A 27,489-nucleotide genomic window follows, 5' to 3' on the forward strand; every position below is an offset into this window, starting at 1 on the left:
GGGAAGAATTGGCATCTCCTCCTCTTGCCTGCACCAGCTGCAGCCTCAGGTGGATTAGGACAAGATTCAGCCCCCTGAAGAGCTTTCACAAGCGCTGCAGAGGCTGCTGTGCATGGGAGGCGCTCCCTTCCTACAAGTGCCTTTCCCAGCTGCTCCAGGAACACCCTCCTATTGTTTCGCTTATCAGGCATCCAGGTAGGGTTGATCTTGTTCCATATCACAAAGGCATTGTATGAGGACACATCAATGATGTTATGGACAATGATCAGGGGCCAGCGGGAAGTCATCCTCCTGCAGCTGTAAGTTCCAATCACCTTATCCAGGTTTTCCTCGCCTCCTATGTTGTGGTTGTAGTCCAGGATGATGGCTGGCTTCCTGTCCTCACGATCACTGACCTCAGCCACAAAGGCGATGTTTCACTTTTTCTAATGTTGTGGTCACTAGGAAAAGTCATCACATTTCAAGTTGAAAAAATATAATTTAGGGGGTTTTCTTTGCTGTTTAACATAGTGGTGGGTCATTTGTTTTTACCCTTAAGACAACATAAGGGTTAAATATAGCCAATTGAAATTTCTGGTATGTATGTTTTATAATTTTGTTTAGGATACCATCAACACCACAGTCTTTTTTCGTTTGGAGGGTTGGTATTTTGTCCTGTAGTTCCTTCAATATAATTGGAGAATCCAGTGGTTTCTGGTCATCTTTAATAGATGATTCTACGATTTGTAGTTGATCCTGTATATGGTTTTGCTGTATATTCTCTCTCTCTCTCTCTCTCTCTCTCTCTCTCTCTCTCTCTCTCTCTCTCTCTCAAACACAAACAAACTTACACAAAACATTACAGTAGCCTACCACACAGAACTGCACACAAGGGGGTGAGATCAATCTTTCCTATGTGCGTACCTTAGTTAACGTCCCCTAGGGAACGCAGCTTGTTACTGCTCAGTCAACCCTCCCTCTGTCTTTACTCTCTATGCTGAACTCATTCCAGAGTCTGAACAGGACTTCATAAGGGCATCATTATTACCACAGTACACTGATATGTGTACTGCCCCCAGCACTGCCTCCATGCACTTCCAATCCAGTCATAAATCTGTCTACTTCTGTTTTACGTTAGTGAGGAGAGGCTAGCGGCGAGCCAGGCAGAGCCCATCAGAGAAAGTCTGGAACTAGATTGCAGTCATAAATACAGCTTTGAAATATATTTTGAAGTTATGGTACACCATTACATACTCCCATTCAAATTGGTGCTGTTCGGAGAACTAACATTACGTACATTTGACTCATAAATCCAGTGGCAGAACCTATATTGATGTAACGTAAAGCCTATAGTAACAGTGGACTTCACACTTGAAATTATAACTTGTTAATGGCAATGCAGGGACAGGGGCATTGTGGTTGATGTACTCAGATGTAGGAATTCCTGTTTCACAGGGGTCCCTAAGCCAACACAACCCTGTTTGAGGAGCCTTGTGACTTGTGTCCAGACATCCACCCCTCGTCTCTGCCCCTCGCCCCAGTAGGGACAGGAAGATAAATATTTCTGCAGGGGTGAAACTGGGGGGTTGGGGGAGGGGGCTACTGTGACTTCCTCTGACCCAGACTTCACGGTCAACAGTCCATGAAGTCTTGTGAATGATCAGTGTACTAGGGTACTGACCTGGTGGCCTGGACATGCTCCATCTGGGGTGGAGGGGCGTGGGAGGGAGGACATGCTCTCCTGGGGTGGAGGGGCGTGGATGGGAGGACATGCTCTCTCTGGCCTGGAGGGGCGTGGATAGGAGGACATGCTCTCTCTGGGGTGGAGGGGCGTGGACGGGATGACATGCTCTCTCTGGCCTGGAGGGGCGTGGATGGGAGGACATGCTCTCTCTGGGGTGGAGGGGCGTGGATGGGAGGACATGCTCTCTCTGGCCTGGAGGGGCGTGGATGGGAGGACATGCTCTCTCTGGGGTGGAGGGGCGTGGATGGGAGGACATGCTCTCTCTGGCCTGGAGGGGCGTGGATGGGAGGACATGCTCTCTCTGGCCTGGAGGGGCGTGGATGGGAGGACATGCTCTCTCTGGGGTGGAGGGGCGTGGATGGGAGGACATGCTCCATCTGGGATGGAGGGGCGTGGATGGGAGGACATGATCTCTCTGGCCTGGAGGGGTGTGGATGGGAGGACATGCTCTCTCTGGCCTGGAGGGGCGTGGATGGGAGGACATGCTCTCTCTGGCCTGGAGGGGCGTGGATAGGAGGACATGCTCTCTCTGGGGTGGAGGGGCGTGGATGGGAGGACATGCTCTCTCTGGGGTGGAGGGGCGTGGATGGGAGGACAAGATCTCTCTGGGGTGGAGGGGCGTGGATGGGGGGACATGCTCTCTCTGGGGTGGAGGGGCGTGGATGAGAGGACATGCTCTCTCTGGCCTGGAGGGGCGTGGATGGGAGGACATGCTCTCTCTGGGGTGGAGGGGCGTGGATGGGAGGACATGCTCTCTCTGGGGTGGAGGGGCGTGGATGGGAGGACATGCTCTCTCTGGCCTGGAGGGGCGTGGATGGGAGGACATGCTCTCTCTGGGGTGGAGGGGCGTGGATGGGAGGACATGCTCTCTCTGGCCTGGAGGGGCGTGGATGGGAGGACATGATCTCTCTGGGGTGGAGGGGCGTGGATGGGGGGACATGCTCTCTCTGGGGTGGAGGGGCGTGGATGAGAGGACATGCTCTCTCTGGCCTGGAGGGGCGTGGATGGGAGGACATGCTCTCTCTGGGGTGGAGGGGCATGGATGGGAGGACATGCTCTCTCTGGCCTGGAGGGGCGTGGATGGGAGGACATGCTCTCTCTGGCCTGGATGGGAGGACATGCTCTCTCTGGGGTGGAGGGGCGTGGATGGGAGGACATGCTCTCTCTGGGGTGGAGGAGCGTGGATGGGAGGACATGCTCTCTCTGGGAGGGAGGTCACTGAGGGAGAGAGAGAACCCACACTTCCTAAGATACTTTCTAAATGTAGATTAGGTGGACTAAAAGAAGAGGGATGCTGATAATAACTTGTGTAAAATACCACATTATGCATTATAATTGCAATCATGAAATGTGAAAGCTTTAAATGAATGGTGAGGGAATAACATAGCAAGCATGTCTCTTGTGTTTGCTTAGCTGCAACAGCCCATGTTCCAGTGTGTGCAGACTGTGTCTCTGAGATAAATTAATATCCAGTAGGTTTATGTGCTCAGCAGGAACACGTTTCCAGACACGCACCAGCGCTTGTGAGTGTGTGTGTGTGTGTGTGTGTGTGTGTGTGTGTGTGTGTGTGTGTGTGTGTGTGTGTGTGTGTGTGTGTGTGTGTGTGTGTGTGTGTGTGTGTGTGTGTGTGTGTGTGTGTGTGTGTGTGTGTGAGAGAGAGTGTGTGCAGGGTATTTTATTTGTTTGTTGATAAGTCTGAGTCTGAGTGTGTGCTCCAATTTATAACACAGCTTGTGCATGTCTGTTGTGTGTCACACATGTGCAGTCCCACTGTGTCCATGCCTCTGCTTTCCTTTGTGGGAATGCATGACTCTGACTCGTGATTCAGTGCTCCAACACAGTGTGTCTACAGCCGCTTGTTCCAGACCACTTATAGACCACATGGCCTAAAACGTGTCGTGCTCATAACTTAACATTCACATGATTCAATGCGGTCTATCACTTAAGAGTATGATCCAATGACATGAATACATATACATAATTGGTATGACCTCTATAGGGCACACTTTGGGATCCTATAATGTCAAAACCTCATTCATTGACACCTTTAACCCCTGGATCTGATGTTGACATAACAACCCGGATGCTATCCTTTCATAACAACTACTGAACGGTTACAATCCTCTGAAATGTTTTATTTCATCTTTATTTAAAGAGGCAAGTCAGTTAAGAACCAATTCTTATTTACAATGACGGCCTACCCCGGACAACGCTGGGCCAATTGTGAGCCGCCCTATGGGACTCCCAATCACGGCCGGATGTGATACAGCCTGGATTCGGATCAGGGAATGTAGTGACGCCTCTTTCACGGAGATGCAGTGCCTTAGACCTCTGTGCCACTCGGGAGCCCAAAATGAATGAATCCATTTTACAAAGTGTTTTTCCTCCTCTGAATCATTCACTTCCTGAACAGAACAGTGGAGTCCCTGTTCTTCCTCCTCCTCACACACAGTCACATGTAAGGACGATTATATTAATAATAAGTGAGTCTCAATCTATAATACCTCTTGCACTTTTATTGCTATATATTCCGCTGAGCTGCTTCTGAAACCATATTTATGTCGTGCTGGTGAAAGATGAAAAGGACTCAGCCAAAGCATGTCTAGCTGTTCTCATGGTGCCTGTATGGGGTTTCACACTGGGAAGAGACACACTGCATCCACCCGCAGCAGACCTATTCAACATGGTTTAGCTCCAGACCTATTCCCTGCTCATGAAGGGTCGCAAAACTAACTGGGATTATAAATCTCATCTAGAAGGCCTCCGAAAGGCACACAGACCCTGGTTTTAGAATGCAACCGTGTTAACATGGCTCAGCATGATGGTTAGGGAAGCTATAAGAATGGAAGGTGGTGAACGGCTTCCTCGGCTTGCAGTTGTAATGACAGTAAATGGCCATTGGGGGGCACTCAAACCTAAAAATGAAACATCCTGTGAGTGAATGGACCATCTTCGCCTTGAATTGTCAGTGACGAATAAAACTGCACCAAAAAGCAGTGCATGTTATTGTCTCACGTCAGACAGGGCGATACCTCTGTTTGCAGTGATCCAGCCACCCTTCTCTTGAATTAGGCCTGCATAGTAAAGGTTCACCGTCACAGCGGGTCTGGCAGAAGCTTGTTTACTGTTATAATCTCCACCCAGCACAGCCAGAAGAGGACTGGCCACCCTCAGAGCCTGGTTCCTCTCTAGGTTTCTTCCTAGGTTCCTGCCTTTCTAGGGAGTTGTTCCTAGCCATTGGGCTGCTACATCTGCATTGCTTGCTGTTTGGAGCTTTAGGCTGGGTTTCTGTACAGCACATTGTGTCTGCTTGCTGTTTGGGGTTTTAGGCTGGGTTTCTGTATAGCACATTGTGTCTGCTTGCTGTTTGGGGTTTTAGGCTGGGTTTCTGTATAGCACATTGTGTCTGCTTGCTGTTTGGGGTTTTAGGCTGGGTTTCTGTATAGCACATTGTGTCTGCTTGCTGTTTGGGGTTTTAGGCTGGGTTTCTGTACAGCACTTTGTGACATCAGCTGATGTAAAAAGGGTTTTATAAATACATTTGAATGATTGATTGATGGGATGCACATCAAGCTTGGACTGGAAGTACCCACCTCTCTCGGGGGTCCATGCCAGGAATTTACATCCAACTAAACTGCCTGCTATTTTTAAACCTCTGTCCTAAGAGCGACAAGGAATCCATGTGCTTGTTTTGCGTCTGATAAGAATGTCCCCAAAATAGAAGTGACTAAGCACCAAAGACCGTAGTGCCTCAGAATTTTGTAGTATAATAACTGTATTAAGTCATCCAAGCCCGTCCATTTCCAAGGAACATTACCAATGGACATTTTACAAGCAAGAGTGCATTAACTAAAACATTCCTTTATTTGGCCAGATTAAATGACTGTAAACTTCCACGTTCATATGTCTACTTTACAACTCAAGCAAGTATTTCTCTGGTGTTATAGCATTTCAAATAGCATGTCTCCTGTGTAATATCAGGTAGTGTAATGTTGTTCAGTGCTCCTTGGTATTGGAATATAAATGCAGATAGATACACGGTCATCACCGGTTACACCTTATCTGCAGCATTACAGTTTGTTCTGTTCTCTTTATTCAATATTTTTTTTTTAGATGATGTATATTATCACAAGTTCCAACTCCTTGGAACCCCAGGTTTTTTTTCTTCTATCATGCGTTCTGGGAAGATGTTGTTGATGTGATTTGTTTGTTCCTAGAAGTTGCACTCATTATTCTCTTTTGATGGTTTGATATTTGTCCTTATATATTGGTATATATATATATATTGGTACGTGGGAGGAGGAGCATTACTAAGAATGGTCCAGGGGTCGGTTGTGAGGCTTTCCATAGAAAAGAGAACGAAGAAGCAGCTTCACAGTCCTCCTATGGCATTCGTTGTGGGTAAGTTCCTCTCCGATTGTTGACATGTATGACCAGACATAAGCACCCACCATCCGCTCCCCTCACCCATCCATTTGCTTTCCTCAGAAATGCACACACACGCACAAGCAAACACACAAAGAACTGTTCCCAGGTCAATAATAAGTGACTTGTTTATACACTAGGAGGGTATAGTGCTTCTTACAGAAACATCACCTACCAGATAGCAGGGATTCATGAAATTATGACAGGGATTTATGCAATTATTTAAATAAGTTATTTCATTGATTTATTTAATCAGTGACATATTTCCTGCCCTTCTAGCATTCATCATTAGCAGAACTCTACCTGCTACATCAGAGTTAATTATGCAGATAATTATTATAATGATGTGTAATTACAATAATGTGGCAGATGCAGACACACTCAGTGCTGTAATCATGATGAGGCAGGGCTTTTGACCTCGCTGACTAATCCCAGATCAGATCTGGCTTGGTTAGGCCCCCTGTTCTGGCTATCTTCACTTATGCCAGACAACTTGCACTACCGTGTCCTACTGACACATGTTTACAGAGACAGACGTGAGGCTGGACAGACAGACAGACTCTCACACAATCATTCCACATAACTATACACGTATACTGTACCCACATTGTTGTGTGTGTGTCGAGCTAGAGGAGGCTTGGTTTGTGTACTAGTCCTCTACACTACAATGTTTGGTGCACAGTCAGCTGTCAGAGTACATTCACTTGATCTGCAGGGAGGGAGGTAGAAAGGGACAAGGGGAGAGGGGGAGGAGACGGGGGGAGAGGGAGAACAGAGAGGGTGAGGAAGAGTGAAGAGAGAAACATTCTTTCTGACTGCAGGAGGTAATTAAAGCTGGGGATGATTGAGAGGGGAACTAAATGTCCTCAGAGCTGGGGCAGGACAGAGTCACAGAGTTGACTACCTCTGATACCCACAGACAAATACAACAAATGTGATTTTCCGCACACGCACAGCCACGCAGAAACATACATACACACAGCCAGGCATGTACACACACAACATACAGTAGCCCTTAAAATCATCACAATGGCAGACATTAACTATATTTTTCTGAGGCAGATGCCACCCCAGAATGCAGACCTATGGGACTGTTAGCCTGCAGAGCAGTAGGTAGCTTAGTGGTTACGCGTGTTGGGCCAGTAACCAAAAGGTTGCTGGTTCAAATCCCAGATCTGCAACAAACAAAAATATCTGTCAATGTGCCCTTGAACAAGGCACTTAAACCTAGTTGTGCTGGATAAGAGCGGTCTACCAAAATAAAAAAAAATAAAAAAATAGGCGATCTGCCAAAACTTATGATGCATTGGCTTCTACAAGATGGGCTCTCAAGGGTCAGAGCTTCACTAAACACATTCCAATAAAACATACAAGGCATTCTTTCCTCATTTCCTCACCTTCGTCACAGATGGTTCTACTATAGAGTAGACGAAGGAAGGAGAAAGCAAGTGTCTAATAGTTCTGGAACATTCTCTTTCTCTATTGGAGTCTCCCCTCACAGGCTGTTGTACATTGTGTTCTGTGATGCTGCGTTCCTGTGGCTGGCTGTCACCACAGCAACACGCGCGCACTGCCTGGTAAACATGATGTGACAGAGGAAGTGACCAGGTTGACAACACAGGAATGAACTGTGTGTGTAACTAAGGGGTAAAGGAAAACAACTGTGACACGGACTGTGGGGATGTGAAGGACTGGCCTGGGGGTGAAGAGGATAAGAGAAGAACGAGTCGAAGGTGAGGGGGTTAAGAAATCTTTCAAAATACAAAGAACATGACAAACTAACTCTTCACAAATCCCAGTGCCTTAGTAGATACAGTCCTTTTATTGAACAGAGGGCAAGGAACTCCAAAAAGTACTCAGACTGTGGCTCTCATTAAAGCATTTAAGCTCATCACTAGTAAAGTGCACTTTCAGTTTACAAACAACTAATTGGAATTGAGAGTAGCGAACTGGATCTCCCTTCAACTTCTCCTCTTACCAACATAAGACATGCTAGTACAGTACGTATTCATCTGTAGGCACAGAGTCCCATAGGTAGAACACTTCACATTTCTAGACTGTTGAGACCACGTTAGGAGCACAATAAGACAGCATCTGAGCGAGGGTGTGTGCAGAACAGTCATTGGAAGATTAGCACACACAGTATCTCTTCCCTTCATAACGTTTCAAATGCCTCAAACAGCTCTGGCTAATTCTCTTGAACCCCAATGTGACTGGTTGTGACATTCCTCGATTGTGTAACTATTGTGTGATGAATTGATTATGTGTTTGACGGATTGTAAAGCAGCTCCATATTTCTTTACAGGGTTTGTTTTTATTTTCTAGTTAACTCCTCTTTCTCTTAGTGTTTTAGCTTCTAGGTTTTTAAAAATATATTTCCTACATAATGTATGTACACTTGTATCTTAGCAGAGAAAATAGTGTTCTGTAAGAGTTCCTGTCCATTTTTGCAAGGTCATTAGTGACTCCAGATTGGCACATATTCATCATTGACTTTACCCAGTTATACTAAACAGAAGGAAATAGTCAGTGAACCATCTAGATGCTTCAGCACACTCTCACACATTACATGCTAACTCACATATAAAAGGAGGAGGCACACTCAACCTCACACACAACCCAAATCATCAATCATCTACATTTAAAGAGATTCTCCAGTACATTTGTATACTTTTTATCCAGTAGTTCTGAAAGTAGCTCTCACGAGACAAATGTGTTCCCTGAAAATGGTGTACTACATCGCATATGTGCAGATTTGACTCAAATGGTGAAGGTCTGAAGCTCATTGGCTAGAACTCGAATTGCTAGGGGCCTGTAGGAAAATGGCACAGCACAAATTCCAGAAATAATCGCTTTCAAACTAGGGATTTTGTGGCTAATTTAGGTATAATAGTAATTCTGCATGTATAAACTAAACTGACACATCCAGCCCAAAGCGGGAGGTTTAAAGAGTACTTAGTAGTCGCCAAAGTTCCGGAGCATCTCTTTAAAGCGAGATGCATTTGGGTCAATATTCTTTCAGTATTACAGTAAATTAGAGTGCCATAGGACAGTCTGAGCAGCACTGAGTCTTCAAATATCTCTATATGGCCTTTGATATAGTTCTACTCTACAGTACGTGGCCCTAACCTTATGGGATGGTAAATCATCAGTCTATATAGACCACTGGTCACCTTTACACTAAACACAACTTAATAGCAGTATCTGCCAGGCACAGCTTCTGAGTAAAGACCATTGGTTCCAAGTCAAGTGCCTAACAATGGAAGGACCGAGGCTAAATAAAATGGTGATAGAACACATGTAATGACTTCAACAAAGGACTGACCAATATCAATATTCAGACTCTGGCGTCACTGCAGACGAACTAAAAGGTTCTAAGTAACATCAAACCAACGTTTGCAGTGTGTGAACTGCAGCCCCATATCGCACCTAGCAAAGGAGTTCCACCTCCGTTGACCCATCTCACACACAGATACACACGACTGGGAGGAGACCAGCTGGTAACAAAAACAAACACACCAGCATTTCATGTCTATATTCGCTTCAACGGGGAAATCAACATCTTATCAGCTCATTTCACCTCCTCCTATTGCACCGATCTCACTGTGAAAAACAGTACAGCTCAAGGACGCCTTGAACTGTGGATTTTGACCCCTCCTTCTTACCTCATGTGGTTCCTCTGACAGAGCTCAGCTATCCACATACTTCAAACTAGAGCTAAAAATGAAAAGACGTTGTCAAAGTTCAATTCAACCCCAGAAAGCTCTGTATGTGAATTACCTTCAGGACTCTGTAAGGGGGAGACGTCACATACACAAGACAAGATGGAGTCTGACACACAATATCCTCCGCCTACCAGCACACTCAACATTACAACTCCCCAACATGAATAAAACAAGAGCAATAAATAGTGTTTTGCACAACAAGGACGAGACAGAGAATGAACTGGGCATGAACTAAACCAGATTATTCTAGAGACTAGTAAGAGCTGTAGTTTGTACATGCAAGCCTGGTCTTCTGTGGGACTACAATTTCTCAGCACCGCAATGAAAAGGTTTGGCTTGGTCACAACTCAAGTCAACTCGAATCCACACCAGCTTAAACTGTTAACACTGAAATATGCATTTCAGCTACACCATATGCATAGACTCTCTCTCACCTAGTTTATCTTTCACTTGAACTTCCATCCCAGCTCTAGCTATACCCCAGGTAGAAGACTTCTATGGGCAGGACAAATATAAGGTCACAGGATAACCCTACTAAAATGATTTATGAGCGTGTGACATTACGTGAAAATAGACATACTATACAGATATATAAAGGATACAGACTGCTGTTGGAAAGAAGATTGTAGCTCTGTATGCCAGGCAGACCCCAGGAGAGTGACCCATGCTGGGACAAACAGGCATCACACACCAGCCTGTTGGATCTTCCTTTTCCCCCTTGTTCTTGTTGTTGTGACTGTTTGTTTTTTTGTTGCATGTGGCTGAAGGGCAAAACACAGTTGGCAGAGTCCTCCCAGTATGCTGAGTGCAGGGAGGGATGGGGGTTATGGGAAATGAAGTGCAGGCAGACCCAGGGCAAGGCCGTGGGATAGGGAATGGTGTTGGCACACATCTCAGACAGGGTTCAGGTAAGGGTCAAAGTTCCCATCATTCTCTCTAAGGGGCTCTGGTTGGCTGGGTGTTTAATCCATTTACTCCCTGGACTGGTAGAAGAGGATGTATCCAGACTCAGAGTTCTTTGAGATGTCTGACGTCAGCCCATAGAACTCCTCGATGGCCTGGGCATCGATTTTCTGAACAAACCAGAGAGGGGCACAAAAAAAATGATGAAACATGCTGTATGAGACATATAAAACAGGTGTGCTGGCCAACTAAAAATAAACAGTATTACAGAGGAGTATGACTGTGACACACACCTCCACGATATCATCATCAAACAGCAGCCAGAAGCCGTGACTCTTCACTATGGTGATGTAGTGTCCTCTGTTGGGTCCACTGAGGAAGAAAGAAGGGGAAAGCAGTGATATGACAAAGTCTCTGCAAAGTACAAGGTACAAGTTTGTTTGGATACGAGTAAGTGTGTTTGCATAAGAATGTGTGTTCAAAGGTGCTGAACGTATACTGAACAGAAATACCAATGTAAAGTGTTGGTCACATTTTTCACAAGCTGACATAAAAGATCCCAGAAATTTTCCATGTGAACAAAAAGCTTATTTCTCTCAGATTTTGAGAAGAAATTGGTTTGCCAGAAAATTGAATGTTCATTTCTCAACCATAAGCCGCCTCCAACGTTGTTTTAGAGAATTTGGCAGTACATTCAACCGGCCTCACAACGGCAAACCACGTGTAACCATGCCAGCCCAAGACCTCCACATCCGGCTCCTTCACTTGCGGGAAGTGGGGGTGCTGAGGAGTATTTCTGTCTGTAATAATGCCCTTTTTGGGGGAAAACTCATTCTGATTGGGTGGACCTGGCTCCCCAGTGGGTGGACCTGGCTCCCAAGTGGGTGGGCCTATGCCCTGCCATGGCCGCGCCCCTGCCCAGTCATGTGAAATCCATAGATCAGGGCTTAATTAATTTATTTAAATTTGACCGATTTCCTTCTATGAACTGTAACTCCGTAAAATCCTTGAAATTGCTGCATGTAGCGTTTATATTCTTGTTCAGTATAGAATAGACATGTGTGTATGTGTTTGTGCACCCTACCTGCCACAGTGGACGACCACAGCGACCAGGTCATACATGCGGTCGAGGTTGGTAGCGTCTCCAGAGGTGTTGAAGAGGCGGAGCTCCAGAGGGAAGACGACGCGATACGACAGCTTGGTGTATCGGTGCAGCTGCTCCATGTACTTAAACCGCTTCAGGTGCAGGGCCAGGATCATAGGCAACTTTTTAACCCGCATCCTACAGGGACACACAGGAGTTATATACAGACATAGACAAGCAAAGAGTAAAAACACACAGAAATACAGTACCAGTCAAAAGTATGGACACACCTACTCATTCCAGGGTTTTTCTTTACTTTTACTATTTTCTACATGGTAGAATAATAGTGAAGACATCAAGACTACGAAATTACACATATGGAATCTTGTATTCATCAAAAAAAAGTGTTAAGTCTCAAAGCAGCCACCCTTTTGCCTTGATGACAGCTTTGTACACTCTTGGCATTCTCTCAACCAGCTTCATGAGGTAGTCACCTGGAATGCATTTCAATTAACAGTTTTGTCTTGTTAAAAGTTCATTTGTGGAATTTCTTTCCTTCTTAATGCATTTGAGCCAATCAGTTGTGCTGTTTTTGTACCTTTACTTAACTAGGCAAATCAGTTAAGAACAAATTCTTATTTTCAATGACGGCCTAGGAACAGTGAGTTAACTGCCTGTTCAGGGGCAGAACGACAGATTTGTACCTTGTCAGCTCGGGGATTTGAACTTGCAACCTTTTGGTTACTAGTCCAACGCTCTAACTACTAGGCTACCCTGCCGCCCCCAGTTGTGCGATGGCAAGGTATGGGTGGTATACAGAAGATAACCCTATTTGGTAAAAGACCAAGTCCATATTATGGAAAGAACAGCTCAAATAAGCAAAGAGAAACGACAGTCCACATTACTTTAAGACATGAAGGCCAGTCAATCCGGAAAAGTTCAAGAACGTTTCTTCAAGTGCAGTCGCAAAAACCATCAAGAGCTATGATGAAACTGGCTCTCATGAGGACCACCACAGGAAAGGAAGACCCAGAGTTACCTCTGCTGCAGAAGATAAGTTCATTAGAGTTTCCAGCCTCAGAAATTGCAGCCCAAATAAATGCTTCACAGAGTTCAAGTAATAGACACATCTCAACATCAACTGTTCAGAGGAGACGGTGTGAATCAGGCCTTCATGGTCAAATTGCTGCAAAGTAACCACTACTAAAGGACACCAATAAGTAAAAGAGGCTGGCTTGGGCCAAGAAACACAAGCAATGGATATTAGACAGTTGGAAATCTGTCCTTTGGTCTGTCGAATCAAAATGTGAGATTTTTGGTTCCAACCTCCGTGTCTTTGTGAGACGCAGAGTAGGTGAACAGATAATCTCCGCATGTGTGGCTCCCACTGTGAAACATAGAGGAGGAAGTATGATGGTGCTTTGCTGGTGACACTGTTGGTGATTTATTTTGATTTCAAGGCACACTTACCCAGCATGGCTACCACAGCATTCTGCAGCGATACGCCATCACATCTGGCTTACGCTTAGTGGGACTATTATCTTTTTTTCAACAGGACAATGAACCAACACACCTCCAGGCTGTGTAAGGGCTATTTGACCAAGAAGGAGAGTGATGGAGTGCTGATTCAGATGACCTGGACTCCACAATCACCCGACAACCTAATTGAGGTGGTTTGGGATGAGTTGGACTGCAAAGTGAAGAAAAAGCAAGTGCTCAGCATATGTGGGAACTCCTTCAAGACTGTTGGAAAAGCATACCAGGTGAAGCTGGTTGAGAGAATGCCATGAGTGTGCAAAGTTGTCATCAAGCCAAAGGATGGCTACTTTGAACAATATTTAGATTTGCTTAAACACTTTTTTGGTTACTACATGATTCCATATGTGTTTTTTCATAGTTTTGACATCTTCAATATTATTCTACAATGTAAAAATCAATAAAAACCCTTGAATGAGTAGGTGTGTCCAAACTTTTGACTGGTACTGTACATGAAGACAGACAGATACCGCAGTCATACACACCCAATCTGAGCGGGAACAGTGTTGTGTACTGACCGTTTCTGGGCCTCCTGCTTGCTGCAGCATGCCTCACAGTAGTATTTGTATTCACTGCACAATGTCTCTGTGTTACTGAAGTCCCTGGGGAACACAACACACACAGAGGGGACTGTGTCAGTAAGCTTGATACAGGGAGTAGTTATGGTACAAAAAGATACCAGGTAACAGGTTAATAATACCTAAGACAGTGTGTTATTGAAGTATTCTGCTCTACGTCCACAGACAGATCCAGGAAGTCCTCATCTTTGCTGCTCACCTGTCCGAGAGAGGGAAGGAAGGAGAAACACACAGATGAGGTGAGTCAGTGTACTTGCCTCTTCACGTGCTGAAAGGCACTGATGCTGCTCCTGCTCTGTGACCTGACCACACACTGGCACACAAGATGAGAGAGCAGGTCTGTTTGATGTATTGATAGTATGTGTCATTAAGAAGCACAGTGCCTGTAGCGTGGTGAAGAGGGTTGTTCAAGGCCATTCTCTACCTCCCTCCCTCACACTGCTCTTCCTCTCTGAGCATCAATGCCTCCTGCGTCGCAGATACAGAAGGAGAGAGAGGCAGAGTGGTAGGCCGATGCCACAGCCTGTGGGGGCTGGAGGATATCCGTCAGAGCTGAGAGCTTACTATTACAGACAGAGCTAATCCCTCTGTGGGAGACAGTCACTTAGCTATGCCCTGGTAGTTGATTGGCAAAGCATTACCAACAATGCTGAGGAAGGGGGTTGAGTTAAAAAATAAAACAAGAGATACATTTCCAATCAATAAAGTATTCTTACATAAGTGTTTATGTCCTACATAACTTGGTTGAATTAGGACCACCCATTTCAATCCCTGCCAGAGAACATAAAACCTTGCCTCGCAAGCTGCCTGATCTCGCGAGATTACATGACTGGTTCGCTGCACGGATGTAAGCTCATGAGATCAGGCGGCTTGCGAGGCTCCACAAAACCCACTACCCCAGAAATCCCTCTATAGGGTCTACCAGCGCTGACTCACCGTCTCACAGTTGAGGCAGCGCGTCTCATTGGTCAAAGTTCCCTGGAAGATGTCATGCACCCAGGTGGGCTCCGTGGGCTTGTTCTCGGGCTCCGTCTCCGTGGTGACCGCCGTGCCGTTGTTCTTGAGGCGGCCGTTCTGCTTCTCCTGCTTCTTCTCCTCCTGCAGGATGTCTGCCACCGTGTTCAGCAGGTAGTTGAGGAACTCATGGGCATCCTGCTGCATGTAGTTGTCAAACAGGTCTGTAGGGGGAGACGCAGAGGACAGGGGCTTTTAGGGAAACTGTGTAGAAAGGTGATCAGTCACTCAACAGTCCTGATCAAGGTGAATCAAGGCAGGTCAACGTACATGCCTGCACACACAAATCCGGTATGTGTGAAAAGTGAAATTGGAGAGCAGGAGAGAGTGAGAGTGTGACAGTAAGCAGCTGAACAGGTCCTAGTCCACACATAGATGTCCATTGTTCATTCAGAGAGAGAGCTGCCTGGAGTCAGACAACAACCTGCTTCTATTCCAGACCCATGCTCTGAATGTCCGCACCGCCACCACAACATGCACCTGCCCTACACCCCACAGTGATTATCACCTGACAAAAACACTTCCACTTCCCCTCTAGCCCAATCTCAATCCCCAGCTCAAAACAGTAGGCATTGCTGTATCTTTCCGGAATACGGTTGATTCAAGATAACTAGTCTCAGCAGTCTGAAACCTCTAAACGCTGGTCTAAAACCAATCAACACAGTCAGTTTGTCAACCAACAACAATCATATGACAACCTATACAAAATGGTAGCTATGAGGGTATTACACTATGTAGTGTATTTGTCCCCAGCCTCAGCCCTCTCCCAGACAGTCCCTGGCAGACAGTGATTGCATTTCGGTTTGGTGTCGTCTCGCTCACCATTCTCCTTGCGCAGGCGTGAGATGAACTTCTTGGGCGGGATGACTCCCACCTTTTTCTTCTGGGTGGCGATGCTGTGGAAGAGGTCTGCCAGACACGTGAGCAGGTTCTCCTTCTTCTTCTGCTGGGCCTTGTAGGCCAGCACGTTCTCCCGGAAGGGCCGGCAGAAGTACAGGGCCTGAAGCACCGAGTTACAGTAACACGTGTTGCCGAACTGAGGGGGCCAACCCGGCAGGGACAAATAGAAAAAGAGAGAGGGTGAGATTTTTAGCACTCTGAGGACCGAAAAACGTAACATTGAAAATACGGAGAGAAGATTTATGACCGTCACCTCCAGCAGAGACTTGGTGCAAAGTGAGACGAGTCTCACATCTAAAAAGGGATGTGCAACCAGACTGCACAGCTGCCATCAGATACCTGTATGAATTTTAACTTAATGTAGCCAAACAAGTCTTGGTAGCAGTCTTTTTAGCTAACATTCCACTCCTGTCACTGGTCTTTCGGGCAATCTTAGCGTTCAATATGCAGCCAGATTTACAGCACAGTTGCTGATTGGTAGTTGGAAACATTAATATTTTCCATGACAACATTATGGAACATGGGGTGCGTGCAAATTTGGTGCAATATAGAATGAGGACTTTAAGAACAACAAACAATACTATTATCACCTGCTGCGGTCATTCCCTTGTGAGAAGACAGTGTCAATGCAAGATTATGTTGTTCAAAGTGGCTCTATAGGACTCCGTAATGAGAGAAATAATCATACGAAAAATTATTAGCCAACAAGATTCAATCAAGCTACGTTTGCTTCAATTGCCTCTCATTAATGAGAGGAAATAAAACGCAAAACTAGCACCTGTCGTCATTCCTCGCACATATGCTGATCATCACGACTTGCTTACATTTTAAAAATGTTACGCTCATTTCAGTTGCACTATTTGTACCTCCTCTCTTATTAAGAGATGGATTCCAGACAGGCTACTTTAGGAAACTTTCTGAACGGACATAGACGGAACGGGAGGGGGGGGTGAATACAGTTACATATCAGGATATTTTTTTGTTGATATATGGTATCGTTATGACAATATCACAACTCCAGTATTTTCCCTTTTTGGCTTGTTCTTTATCTCTGGCTTGCATAGCACAGGTGGTGGTCGCCTAAATTCATTCTAGTAATCTAGGCCTAATATATAGCCTAGCATACAAGTGGTGGATTAATAACCCAGCCTGTGAATGAACTAACTTACACATCTCTGCCACTCATGGTTCCCTTCTCGCACAATTCATGCATCTCCACTGGCATCTCTCTCTTCCATCCTCTCTGTGTGCCTCTTATAGCTCTTGAACCAGTAGCCTTGCCCAATGTGATACCCAGAAGTAGCAATATATAAACTGAACAAAAATATAAAAGCAATATGCAACAATTTTAATTGATTTTACAGTTAATATGAGGAAATCAGTCAATTTCAATAAATTGATTAGGCTCTATGGATTCCACATGACTGGGAATACAGATATGGATCTGTTGCTCACATATACCTTTAAAAAAGAAAATGGGCCTCATGATCTCGCCACGGTACTTTTGTGTATTCAAATTGCCGTTGATGAAAATTGTTTTCGTTGTCCGTAGCGTATGCCTGCCCATACCATAAACGCACCGCCAACATGGGGCACTCTGCTCACAACGTTGACATCAGCAAACCGCTCGCCCACACGAACCCATACACGTGGTCTGCGGTTGTGAGGCCGGTTGGACGTACTGCCAAATTCTCTGAACCGACGTTGGAGGTGGCTCATGGTAGACAAATTAACATTTATTTGTCTGGCAACAGCTGTGGTGGACATTCCTGCAATCAGCATGCCTATTGCACACTCCCTCAAAACTTGAGACATCTGTGGCATTGTGATGTGTGACAAAACTGCACATTTTAGAGTGGCCTTTTATTGTCCCCAGCACAAGGTGAACCTGTGTAGTAATCATGCTGTTTAATCAGTTTCTTTATATGCCACACCTGCCAGGAAGATAGATTATCTTGGCAAACGAGAAATGCTCACAAACATGGATGTATCCAAATTTGTGCACAAAATTTGAGCCAAATAAACATTTATTTATGCGATCTTTTATTTCAGTTCATGAAACATTTACATGTTCCTTTTATATTTTATTCAGTGTAGTTTGGTCACTTATTTTGAGCAAATAAAAAAATATATATATTTGAGGAAAGAAGCACCTTGCTCTTGCTTGCTGGATATAAAATATGCTTCAGAGTTCACAATGAACTGCTGGGGAACTTTGAATGGCAAGAGCTTCTCTGGTGTATTGTGATCACATTGGCTTCTGGTAAAAATGCAATAAACAGGAATCCTCTGTTCTCTCCACGTGCAATGTTTTTGTTTACAATTGAATGTATTACGTCAGAATGCCCATTGTTAGAATGCTACCAATCAAATGTATGAATGAATTAGAACATTTCCCTATCAGTCTAATTTGCATAAACATTGTGATTGGATGAAAGATGTGAGGGTTTTATCAAATCAGGATCAAATCCTCTAATCTTCTCGAGCTCATTAATGATAGAATGTTAATATTTGAAGATTGCAGAAAGGCCAGTCGCTTTTGCAAATGACAGGAGTGGAAAGGAGTGGAATGTAATGGCTGAACAGAGACGGAAACCAGGCTAGCCAAACTCTGCTTGAGTATCATCAATCTCCATCTGAAGTTTTATTTAATTAAATGTTTTTGTGATACATACAATCCCCCGGTGAACCGCGCAACATTTAATTTACATTCCAGTCATTAAACAGAAGCCATCTGAAGGGTTGGCTAACAGAGTAGTTGGGTAACATCAGGCCCTCAAAGATTTGTTTTGTTAAGCCACTAGCAATAGAATAGCAGGGAAACTGGGACAGCCAGAGACATCAAAACTGTGTAAAGACATCATTCACAAACAATGGTAGCATTACTGACAAGCCAACAAACAAAACAACCTGTTTCTCATGAAGTGTCAACACCAAGCACCTGTCCAATGGAAAACATGACTCAGTATTGACCTAGTGGACAGAGTGAATGACACTTACGTTGACCAATCCAAAGTAGTGTTCGTTGATTGGGAACTGCTCCGGACCAATGTCTTTCTCCAGAGCAGAGGCATTGGTGCCCTGAGGGAGACCAGAGAGAGAGAACATGAGCTCAAATGTGCACTGTCTAAACATCCTTATTATGCATGATATAGGCTCCACATCATCTGGAGTGCCTTACTCACACGTCTGTTCTATCTTCTTCAGGGCTGTGTTACTTATTATGGATCCCCATTAGCTGCTGTCAGTGACAGACAAAATGAGAGAAAAAAATCCAGAAAATCACATTGTAGGATTTTTTATGAATTGATTTGCAAATTATGGTGGAAAATAAGTATTTGGTCAATAACAAAAGTTTATCTCAATACTTTGTTATATACCCTTTGTTGGCAATGACAGAGGTCAAACGTTTTCACACACTGTTGCTGGTATTTTGGCCCATTCCTCAATGCAGATCTCCTCTAGAGTAGTGATGTTTTGGGGCTGTTGCTGGGCAACACAGACTTTCAACTCCCTCCAAAGATTTTCTATGGGTTTGAGATTTGGAGACTGGCTAGGCCCCTCCAGGACCTTGAAATGCTTCTTACGAAGCCAGTCCTTCGTTGCCCGGGCGGTGTGTTTGGGATCATTGTCATGCTGAAAGACCCAGCCACGTTTCATCTTCAAAGCCCTTGCTGTTGGAAGGAGATTTTCACTCAAATTCTCACGATACATGGCCCCATTCATTCTTTCCTTTACACGGATCAGTCGTCCTGGTCCCTTTGCAGAAAAACAGCCCCAAAGCATGATGTTTCCACCCCCATGCTTCACAGTAGGTATGGTGTTCTTTGGATGCAACTCAGCATTCTTTTTCCTCCAAACACGACAAGTTGAGTTTTTACCAAAAAGTTCTATTTTGGTTTCATCTGACCATATGACATTCTCCCAATCTTCTTCTGGATCATCCAAATGCTCTCTAGCAAACTTCAGATATTTACATTACATTTAAGTCATTTAGCAGACGCTCTTATCCAGAGCGACTTACAAATTGGTGCATTCACCTTATGACATCCAGTAGAACAGTCACTTAACAATAGTACATCTAAATCTTAAAGGGGGGGGGGTGAGAAGGATTACTTATCCTATCCTAGGTATTCCTTAAAGAGGTGGGGTTTCAGGTATCTCCGGAAGGTGGTGATTGACTCCGCTGTCCTGGCGTCGTGAGGGAGTTTGTTCCACCATTGGGGGGCCAGAGCAGCGAACAGTTTTGACTGGGCTGAGCGGGAACTGTACTTCCTCAGTGGTAGGGAGGCGAGCAGGCCAGAGGTGGATGAACGCAGTGCCCTTGTTTGGGTGTAGGGCCTGATCAGAGCCTGGAGGTACTGAGGTGCCGTTCCCCTCACAGCTCCGTAGGCAAGCACCATGGTCTTGTAGCGGATGCGAGCTTCAACTGGAAGCCAGTGGAGAGAGCGGAGGAGCGGGGTGACGTGAGAGAACAGATGGGCCTGGACATGTACTGGCTTAAGCAGGGGGACACGTCTGGCACTGCAGGATTTGAGTCCCTGGCGGCGTAGTGTGTTACTGATGGTAGGCTTTGTTAATTTGGTCCCAGCTCTCTGCAGGTCATTCACTAGGTCCCCCCCCCCCCCCCGCGATCTTGCGTGGAGCCCCAGATCGAGGGAGATTATCAGTGGTCTTGTATGTCTTCCATTTCCTAATAATTGCTCCCACAGTTGATTTATTCAAACCAAGCTGCTTACCTATTGCAGATTCAGTCTTCCCAGCCAGGTCTACAATTTTGTTTCTGGTGTCCTTTGACAGCTCTTTGGTCTTGGTCATAGTGGAGTTTGGAGTGTGACTGTTTGAGGTTGTGGACAGGTGTCTTTTATACTGATAACAAGTTAAAACAGGTGCCATTAATACAGGAAACGAGTGGAGGACAGAGGAGCCTCTTAAAGAAGAAGTTACAGGTCTGTGAGAGCCAGAAATCTTGCTTGTTTGTAGGTGACCAAATACTTATTTTCCACCATAATTTGCAAATAAATTCATTAAAAAAATCCTACAATGTGATTTTCTGGACTTTTTTCTTCTCATTTTGTCTGTCATAGTTGAAGTGTACCTGTGATGAAAATTCCAGGCCTCTCATCTTTTTAAATGGGAGAACTTGCACAATCCATGTCTACAGTATGTGTGTATAGTGCGTATTTTGTAGTGTATGTATGGATGTGTCTGTGCCTATGAGTGTTGCTTCACAGTCCCTGCTGTACCATATGGTGTATTTTAATCAATGTTTTTTAAATCTAATTTTACTGCTTGCATGAGTGACTTGATGTGGAATAGAGTTCCATGTAGTCAAGGCTCAATGTAGTACTGTGCGCCTCCAATAGTCTGTTCTGAACTTGGGGACTGTGAAGAGACCTCTGGTGGCATTTCTTGTGGGGTATGCATGGGTTTCCGAGCTGTGTGCCATAAGTTCAAACAGACAGCTCGGTGCATTCAACATGTTACCACCTCTCACAAATACACGTAGTTATGAAGTCAATCTCTCCTCCACTTTCTGCCAGGAGAGATTGACATGCATATTATTAATGTTAGCTCTCCGTGTACATCCAAGGGCCAGACTTGTTGCCCTGTTCTGAGCCAATTGCAACATTCCTAAACCCATCTTTGTGGCACCTAACCACACAACTGAACAGTAGTCCAGGTAAGACAAAACTAGGGCCTGTAGCACCTACCTTGTTGATAGTGCTGTTAAAAAGGTAGAGCAGCTCTTTATTATGGACAGATTTCTCCCCATCTTAGCTACTGTTGTATAAATATGTTTTGACCATGACAGTTTACAATCCAGGGTTACTCCAAGCAGTTTAGTCACCTCATCTTGCTCAATTTCCACATTATTTATTACAATATTTAGTTGAGGTTTAGGGTTAGTGAATGATTTGTCCCAAATAAAATGCTTTAACTTTTAGAAATATATATATTCTGAAACTAACTGCAGCTCTTTGTTAAATGTTGCAGTCATTTCAGTCGCTGTAGTAGCTGATGTGTATAGTGTTGAGTCATCCGTATACATAGACACACTTTACTTTACTTTGTTTACTGTAAAATAGCATTGTATCTGGTCAAAACACAATTTCTAGTAGGCTTAAATTGAAGATATTGCAAATAGGAGTGGCAATATCGTCCACTATTATCCTCAGTAATTTTCCATCCAAGTTGTCAGACCCCAGTGGTTTATCATTGTTGAAAGACAACAATAATTATTTCACCTCTTCCACACTCACAAAATTAAAAGACTTGTCTTCCATAATTTGGTCAGATATACTTGGATGTGTAGTGTCAGCGTTTGTTGCTGTCATGCTTAAGTTTGCTCATCTTGCCAATGAAAAAAAGTAATTAAAGTAGTTGGCAATATCAGTGAGTTTTATGAGGAATGAGCCATCTGATTCAATGAATGATGGTGTTGAGGTTACCATTTTTGCCCAAAATTTCATTTAAAGGTGATCCAAAGCTTATTACAATCATTCTTATTCTTTATGTCATTTATCTTTGTTTCATAGTGGAGCTTCTTCTTTTCATTCAGTTTAGTTACGATTTCTCAATTTGCAGTATGTTTGCCAATCGGTTGTGCAACCAGACTTATTTGCATTCCTTTTGCCTCATCCCTCTCAACCATACAGATGTTCTTTTCCTCATCAATCCACAGGAATTTAACCCTTTTTTGTCATTTTCTAAATGGGTGCATGCTTATTAGTAACTGGGATAAGTAATTTCAGAAATGTGTCAAGTGCAGCGTCTGATTGCTTGTCATTTCACACCACGGACCAACAAATATTCTTTACATCAACAACATAGGAATCACTACAAACCTTATTGTATGATCTCTTATAAACTAATTTAGGCCCAGCCTTTGGAACGTTGGTTTTCATAGCTATGACTACTATATTGTGATCACTACATCTGATGAATTTAGATACTGCTTTATAGCAAAAGTCTGCAGCATTAGTAAAGATGTGATCAATACATGATGATTTCATTCCTGTGCTGTTTGTAACTACCCTGGTAGTTGACTGATAACCTGAACCAGGTTGCAGGCTCTAATTACAGTTTGAAGCTTTCTCTTGAGTGAGCAGCCTGATGAAAGCCAGTCAATATTTAAATCACCCCAAAAAAATATACCTCTCTGTCGATATCACAAACATTATCAAGCATTTCACACGTTATCCTGATACTGATTGTTAGAACTTGGTGGTCTATAGCAGCTCCCCACCAGAACAGGCTTTAGGTGAGGCAGATGAACCTGTAGTCAAATTACTTCAACCGTATTTAACATGAGATCCTCTCGAAGCTTTACAGGAATGTGTTTCTGAATTTAAACGGCCACACCTCCACCTTTGGTATTTCTGTCTTTTCTGAGAATGTTATAACCATGTATTGCCACCACTGTATCAACAAATGTATTATCTAAGTGAGTTTCAGAGATTGTCAGAATATGAATGTCATCTGTTACTAGCAAATTATTAATTTCATGAACCTTGTTTCTTAAGCTGCATTTGTTAATGTGGGCTATTTTTTATAACTTTTCTGGGACACTTGATTGTTTTATTGCTTTACTGGGAAGGTTAGCAGAGGCCATTGTTTTTATTGCTTTACTGGGAAGCTTAGCAGAGACCATGCACCTCCAACTCAATCATCAAGTTTGCAGACGACTCTACAGTGGTAGGCTTGATTACCAACAACGACGAGACGGCCTACAGGGAGGAGGTGAGGGCTCTCGGAGCGTGGTGTCAGGAAAATAACCTCACGCTCAACGTCAACAGCGCCTCTTCAACCTCAGGAGGCTGAAGAAATTCAGCTTGTCGCCAAATCGAGAGCACAATCGAGAGCATCCTGTCGGGCTGTATCACGGCCTGGTACGGCAACTGCTCCGACCACAACCGTAAGGCTCTCCAGAGGGTAGTGAGGTCTGCACAACGCATCACTGGGGGAAAATTACCTGCCCTCCAGGACACCTACACCACCCGATGTCACAGGAAGGCCATAAAGATCATCAAGGATCTTGAGGGCAGGTAACAACAACCACCCGAGCCACTGCCTGTTCACCCCGCTATCATCCAGAAGGCGAGGTCAGTACAGGTGCATCAAAGCTGGGACCGAGAGACTGAAAAACAGCTTCTATCTCAAGGCCATCAGACTGTTAAACAGCCACCACTAACATTGAGTGGCTGCTGCCAACATACTGACTCAACTCCAGCCACTTTAATATTGGAAAAATGTATGTAAAAAATGTATCACTAGCCACTTTAAACAATGCCACTTAATATAATATTTACATACCCCACATTACTCATCTCATATGTATATACTGTACTCGATACCATCTACTGCATCATGCCTATGCCGTTCTGTACCATCAGTCATTCATATATCTTTATGTACATATTCTTCATCCCTTTACACTTGTGTGTATAAGGTAGTTGTGAAATTGTTAGGTTAGATTACTCGTTGGTTATTACTGCATTGTCGGAACTAGAAGCACAAGCATTTCGCTACTCTCGCATTAACATCTGCTAACCATGTGTATGTGACAAATAACATTTTATTTTGATTTGATGAGGTAGACATGCTCACGTTATTTATGTTAGTGCTGGGTGAGCTGCACACATTGGACTTCCTACTAAATGTAAATGTAAATGTACTAGGGCACACTGCCTCAGTGCTAAAGGTATCCCTCTGGTTCATAGGCACAAAATTACTGCAGCTAGAGAATCTGGTCAATAATTCTCTGGTCTAATAGTCATCTAGGTAAGTACAGTATATCGCAGGGAACTGACGGACCAAAGCCTCTTTATAGAGAGGTCACATGCTGCACATGTCTCTGTCTCACATAAGTCTAACCTTTGCTTCAGATATATGTGAATGCCTGGATTATTTCTGACAATGACTGCCAGTCCCCTCCAGCCTATTATAGCTTTCATGTAGCTTGCTGTTTCCCATCCCAAACCCTGCTTATTCATGCTACTGGAAATCAGGAATCCTTTGGTTTCATCATCTGACAAACTCACTACCAACCTCTTCACTCAGGGGGATAAGTAATCACTATGTAAATATTCAAGAGCATTTAAACATTCCGTAATGTAGTGACAGGGTACTTATCTCCTGACAGAGCCCATTGACTAACCAGAGCTCAGAGAGCTTCAAGATGAAGCCATGTCTTTGTTGAGAGAACATAGAGACTTCTGCTAGCGTTGTTTTAGTCTTAAAATTGCTGTCATTTTCTCTCAGTCAAAGCAGAACACATTGCTTTGTGGTCTCTGATTTCCATTTTGACAGAGTTCTCAATGTTGAATTTCTCATACAGACGCATGCACACACCGCTGAGCCCGCGCTCGTGTGCCAAAGACACACAAAGTGTTTCATCAAACTAGACAACGTGCACTTTCTTGTCTCATCTAAATAATAATGTCCCATCAAAGTTTACACAAACAACGGCACAAAGGAAAGTCAACAAAGACCAGATGATGAGAACAGTCCCATTCAACACCAATCAAATGCTCTGCGTCACATAACATTTTTGTACTTCCTTGACATCTTCCTGGACTTTTGAATCCTTATCAACAGCAGGATTCAGTAGCCTAAACACTGTTCTGGTAAAGAAAGGTCCCGCTACATTAAGCCTAGTGTACTTATTCCTGTGTGGAGTAATTACACAGTCATAAGAACACTGCAATGTAAAATGTTACACCGAAGGACCTCCTCTATACGTTGAGTTAGTCAGATGCTCATCATGCCCATCAGTAATGCCCTTGACAAGTCATCACCTCCATGTGAGACAATGAACCCAAAACATGTATATTAAGACATAGCATTGCAATCATAGAATAATTGAAATTTCATGAAGTCTCCCACCACTAACAGCTTATTACACTGCCTTCACCAATCACTGCCGTGGCTCTGCAGCAGATGCACACAGGTGTGTACAAGTGCAGCAGTGGGGATGGAACCATGTCATGAGACAGGATACTCTCTGACTGTCACTGATAATGTAATTGAGGAAGCTGACCTGAAAACTACTTTCACACAGCACATGGGTCCTTTAAATATAGATTAGCATAGTTTCCTGGCCATATGAGAGGATCTGTCATATTCCCTTTCTTCACTTCCAAGTTAAGCTTCGGGATCTGTAAATTCACACGAGCCTGACACTAGAAATCAACCTGTCAAAAGGTGTCAAACCACGTCACTCACCGTACTAAGAGGTGTTTGTAAAGTGTGCACAGCACGCTTTGTGTGACAACGTTGCTGTCTGATACCAATTTTCCTGACGTCGCCAATTGACATTGCATGTGTTTATTTGGCTAGAGTAGCTAAACATGTAGGGCTCATACTCATCATTCAAGATCAAGCTACCCTTCCGAAATGATGGACCCCCACGCATCCCTGTCAAACAAGGACTGGTGGCTTGATACTACAGCCGATCAGCTCGAGCTCCCAGGAGCAATTCAACCATGAACCTCTCATCATCATTACACAGACAAGGTGGCCAACGGTGACTGCAGCAGACACTCGAAGGCGCTATGGCTACTTACCATATTACAAATGGAGGCGATATTTCTGACAGTCATTTAGTTTACAGGGTCCCTCTCACCGTCATATTTATAAAATAAACATGTTTCAATGCAGGACGATACTGAGAAAAGATTAAGCTGATTCGCAGCCGCGGCTAAGGCCAGACCGCAACCACAGGGGTAAAAAACGGGCAATGACTGTGTCGACTAGAGACCAACCCGCATGCAGTTAACACGAAATGTAAAAAAATGCAGCTTAATTTTAACGCTTTGATTACTTAATTGTCGCAGACTGCTAACGTATAATTTACCTAAAAATGACAACTGCATGAGTGACTAAACACACTTGAAGTTGCGGCAGGTTGATAGCAACGGACAACAAGCTATGTAAGGAAATGTACATCCCGCCCACTTCAAAAAGCTACCGCATTTCTGTCGAATCGAGCGGTCTGATGTTTGATTGACAGAACAGACAGACTAATCAGATCCTCGGATCAGGGATTGAATGATGCAATGGATTTTGGGAGTTGTGGTGAATTTGGCTAGTAGTACATCATTTACATACATCGAATAATCACATCACATTTCACACCAACTTGCCAACTATGGTGATACTCAAGTGTCATGCTGCTCGCGTTATATTGGTTTGAATCTTCATTTATAGACATATTTGCATGGCAAATGTTGCCATCGTCCTTTGCCATCAAAACCAGCCTATTCACAGACAGTAGGGTACATTTGGTGAAAACACCACCCCACCCCCAAAAGATAGAATCCCCTGTAGGGGCAACAGTGCCACGGTCCGACCCACGGACTTTGTTATGGTTTTTGTTTTATTGACATAGTAAAAGCTAGGAGCGTCGCCCAATGTTGTGAAAAAAAAGTACATATTGGGCTGTGCTAAAATATCCGAAGAGAAAAAATCTGTTTGTTGTTTGCAGTAATTTATTTGTTGTTGTAATATCTCAAACGGAAGTGGCAGTTTTACGAATTAAGGATTCAAGCTTTAAGGAAAATGTTTTTAAACAAAAAAGCTGCTGGAAAGGGGACATTT

The 27,489-nt window shown here is 44.1% G+C and overlaps 1 protein-coding gene across 2 annotated transcripts; it reads right to left on the bottom strand.

Moving 5' to 3' along the window:
* Positions 1–26,833, bottom strand: usp46 (ubiquitin specific peptidase 46). Of its 2 annotated transcripts, XR_006839247.1 has the most exons (10): positions 26,457–26,833; positions 18,889–18,969; positions 15,811–16,024; positions 14,911–15,152; positions 14,097–14,173; positions 13,915–13,998; positions 11,861–12,058; positions 11,070–11,148; positions 10,476–10,946; positions 1–425 (listed from the first exon to the last, which is right to left on the bottom strand). XR_006839247.1 is itself a non-coding variant. In XM_046352997.1 (9 exons), exons 1-9 carry the CDS (start codon positions 26,490–26,492, stop codon positions 10,845–10,847), a joined length of 1,113 nt encoding a protein of 370 aa, XP_046208953.1. In that variant the 5' UTR covers positions 26,493–26,833; the 3' UTR covers positions 7,948–10,844. The 2 variants fall into 2 exon arrangements, 1 of the variants encoding a protein (XP_046208953.1); XM_046352997.1 differs by lacking the exon at positions 1–425 and having other exon boundaries at positions 7,948–10,946.
* Between the last annotated feature and the right edge of the window lie 656 nt (positions 26,834–27,489).

Source organism: Oncorhynchus gorbuscha, linkage group LG06 (genome assembly GCF_021184085.1).
Source record: "Oncorhynchus gorbuscha isolate QuinsamMale2020 ecotype Even-year linkage group LG06, OgorEven_v1.0, whole genome shotgun sequence".
Lineage (NCBI taxonomy): Eukaryota > Metazoa > Chordata > Actinopteri > Salmoniformes > Salmonidae > Oncorhynchus > Oncorhynchus gorbuscha.

What these genes read in the sequence shown, in the direction of transcription:
- usp46 (XM_046352997.1), bottom strand. Translation starts at nt 26,492, where the DNA reads ATGACTGTCAGAAATATCGCCTCCATTTGTAATATG. An exon ending in TCAATAACACACTGTCTTAG is followed by an intron (nt 13,999 to 14,096) that starts GTATTATTAACC and finishes TGTGTTCCCCAG; the next exon opens with GGACTTCAGTAACACAGAGA. An exon ending in AAGCAGGAGGCCCAGAAACG is followed by an intron (nt 12,059 to 13,914) that starts GTCAGTACACAA and finishes GTGTCCCTGTAG; the next exon opens with GATGCGGGTTAAAAAGTTGC.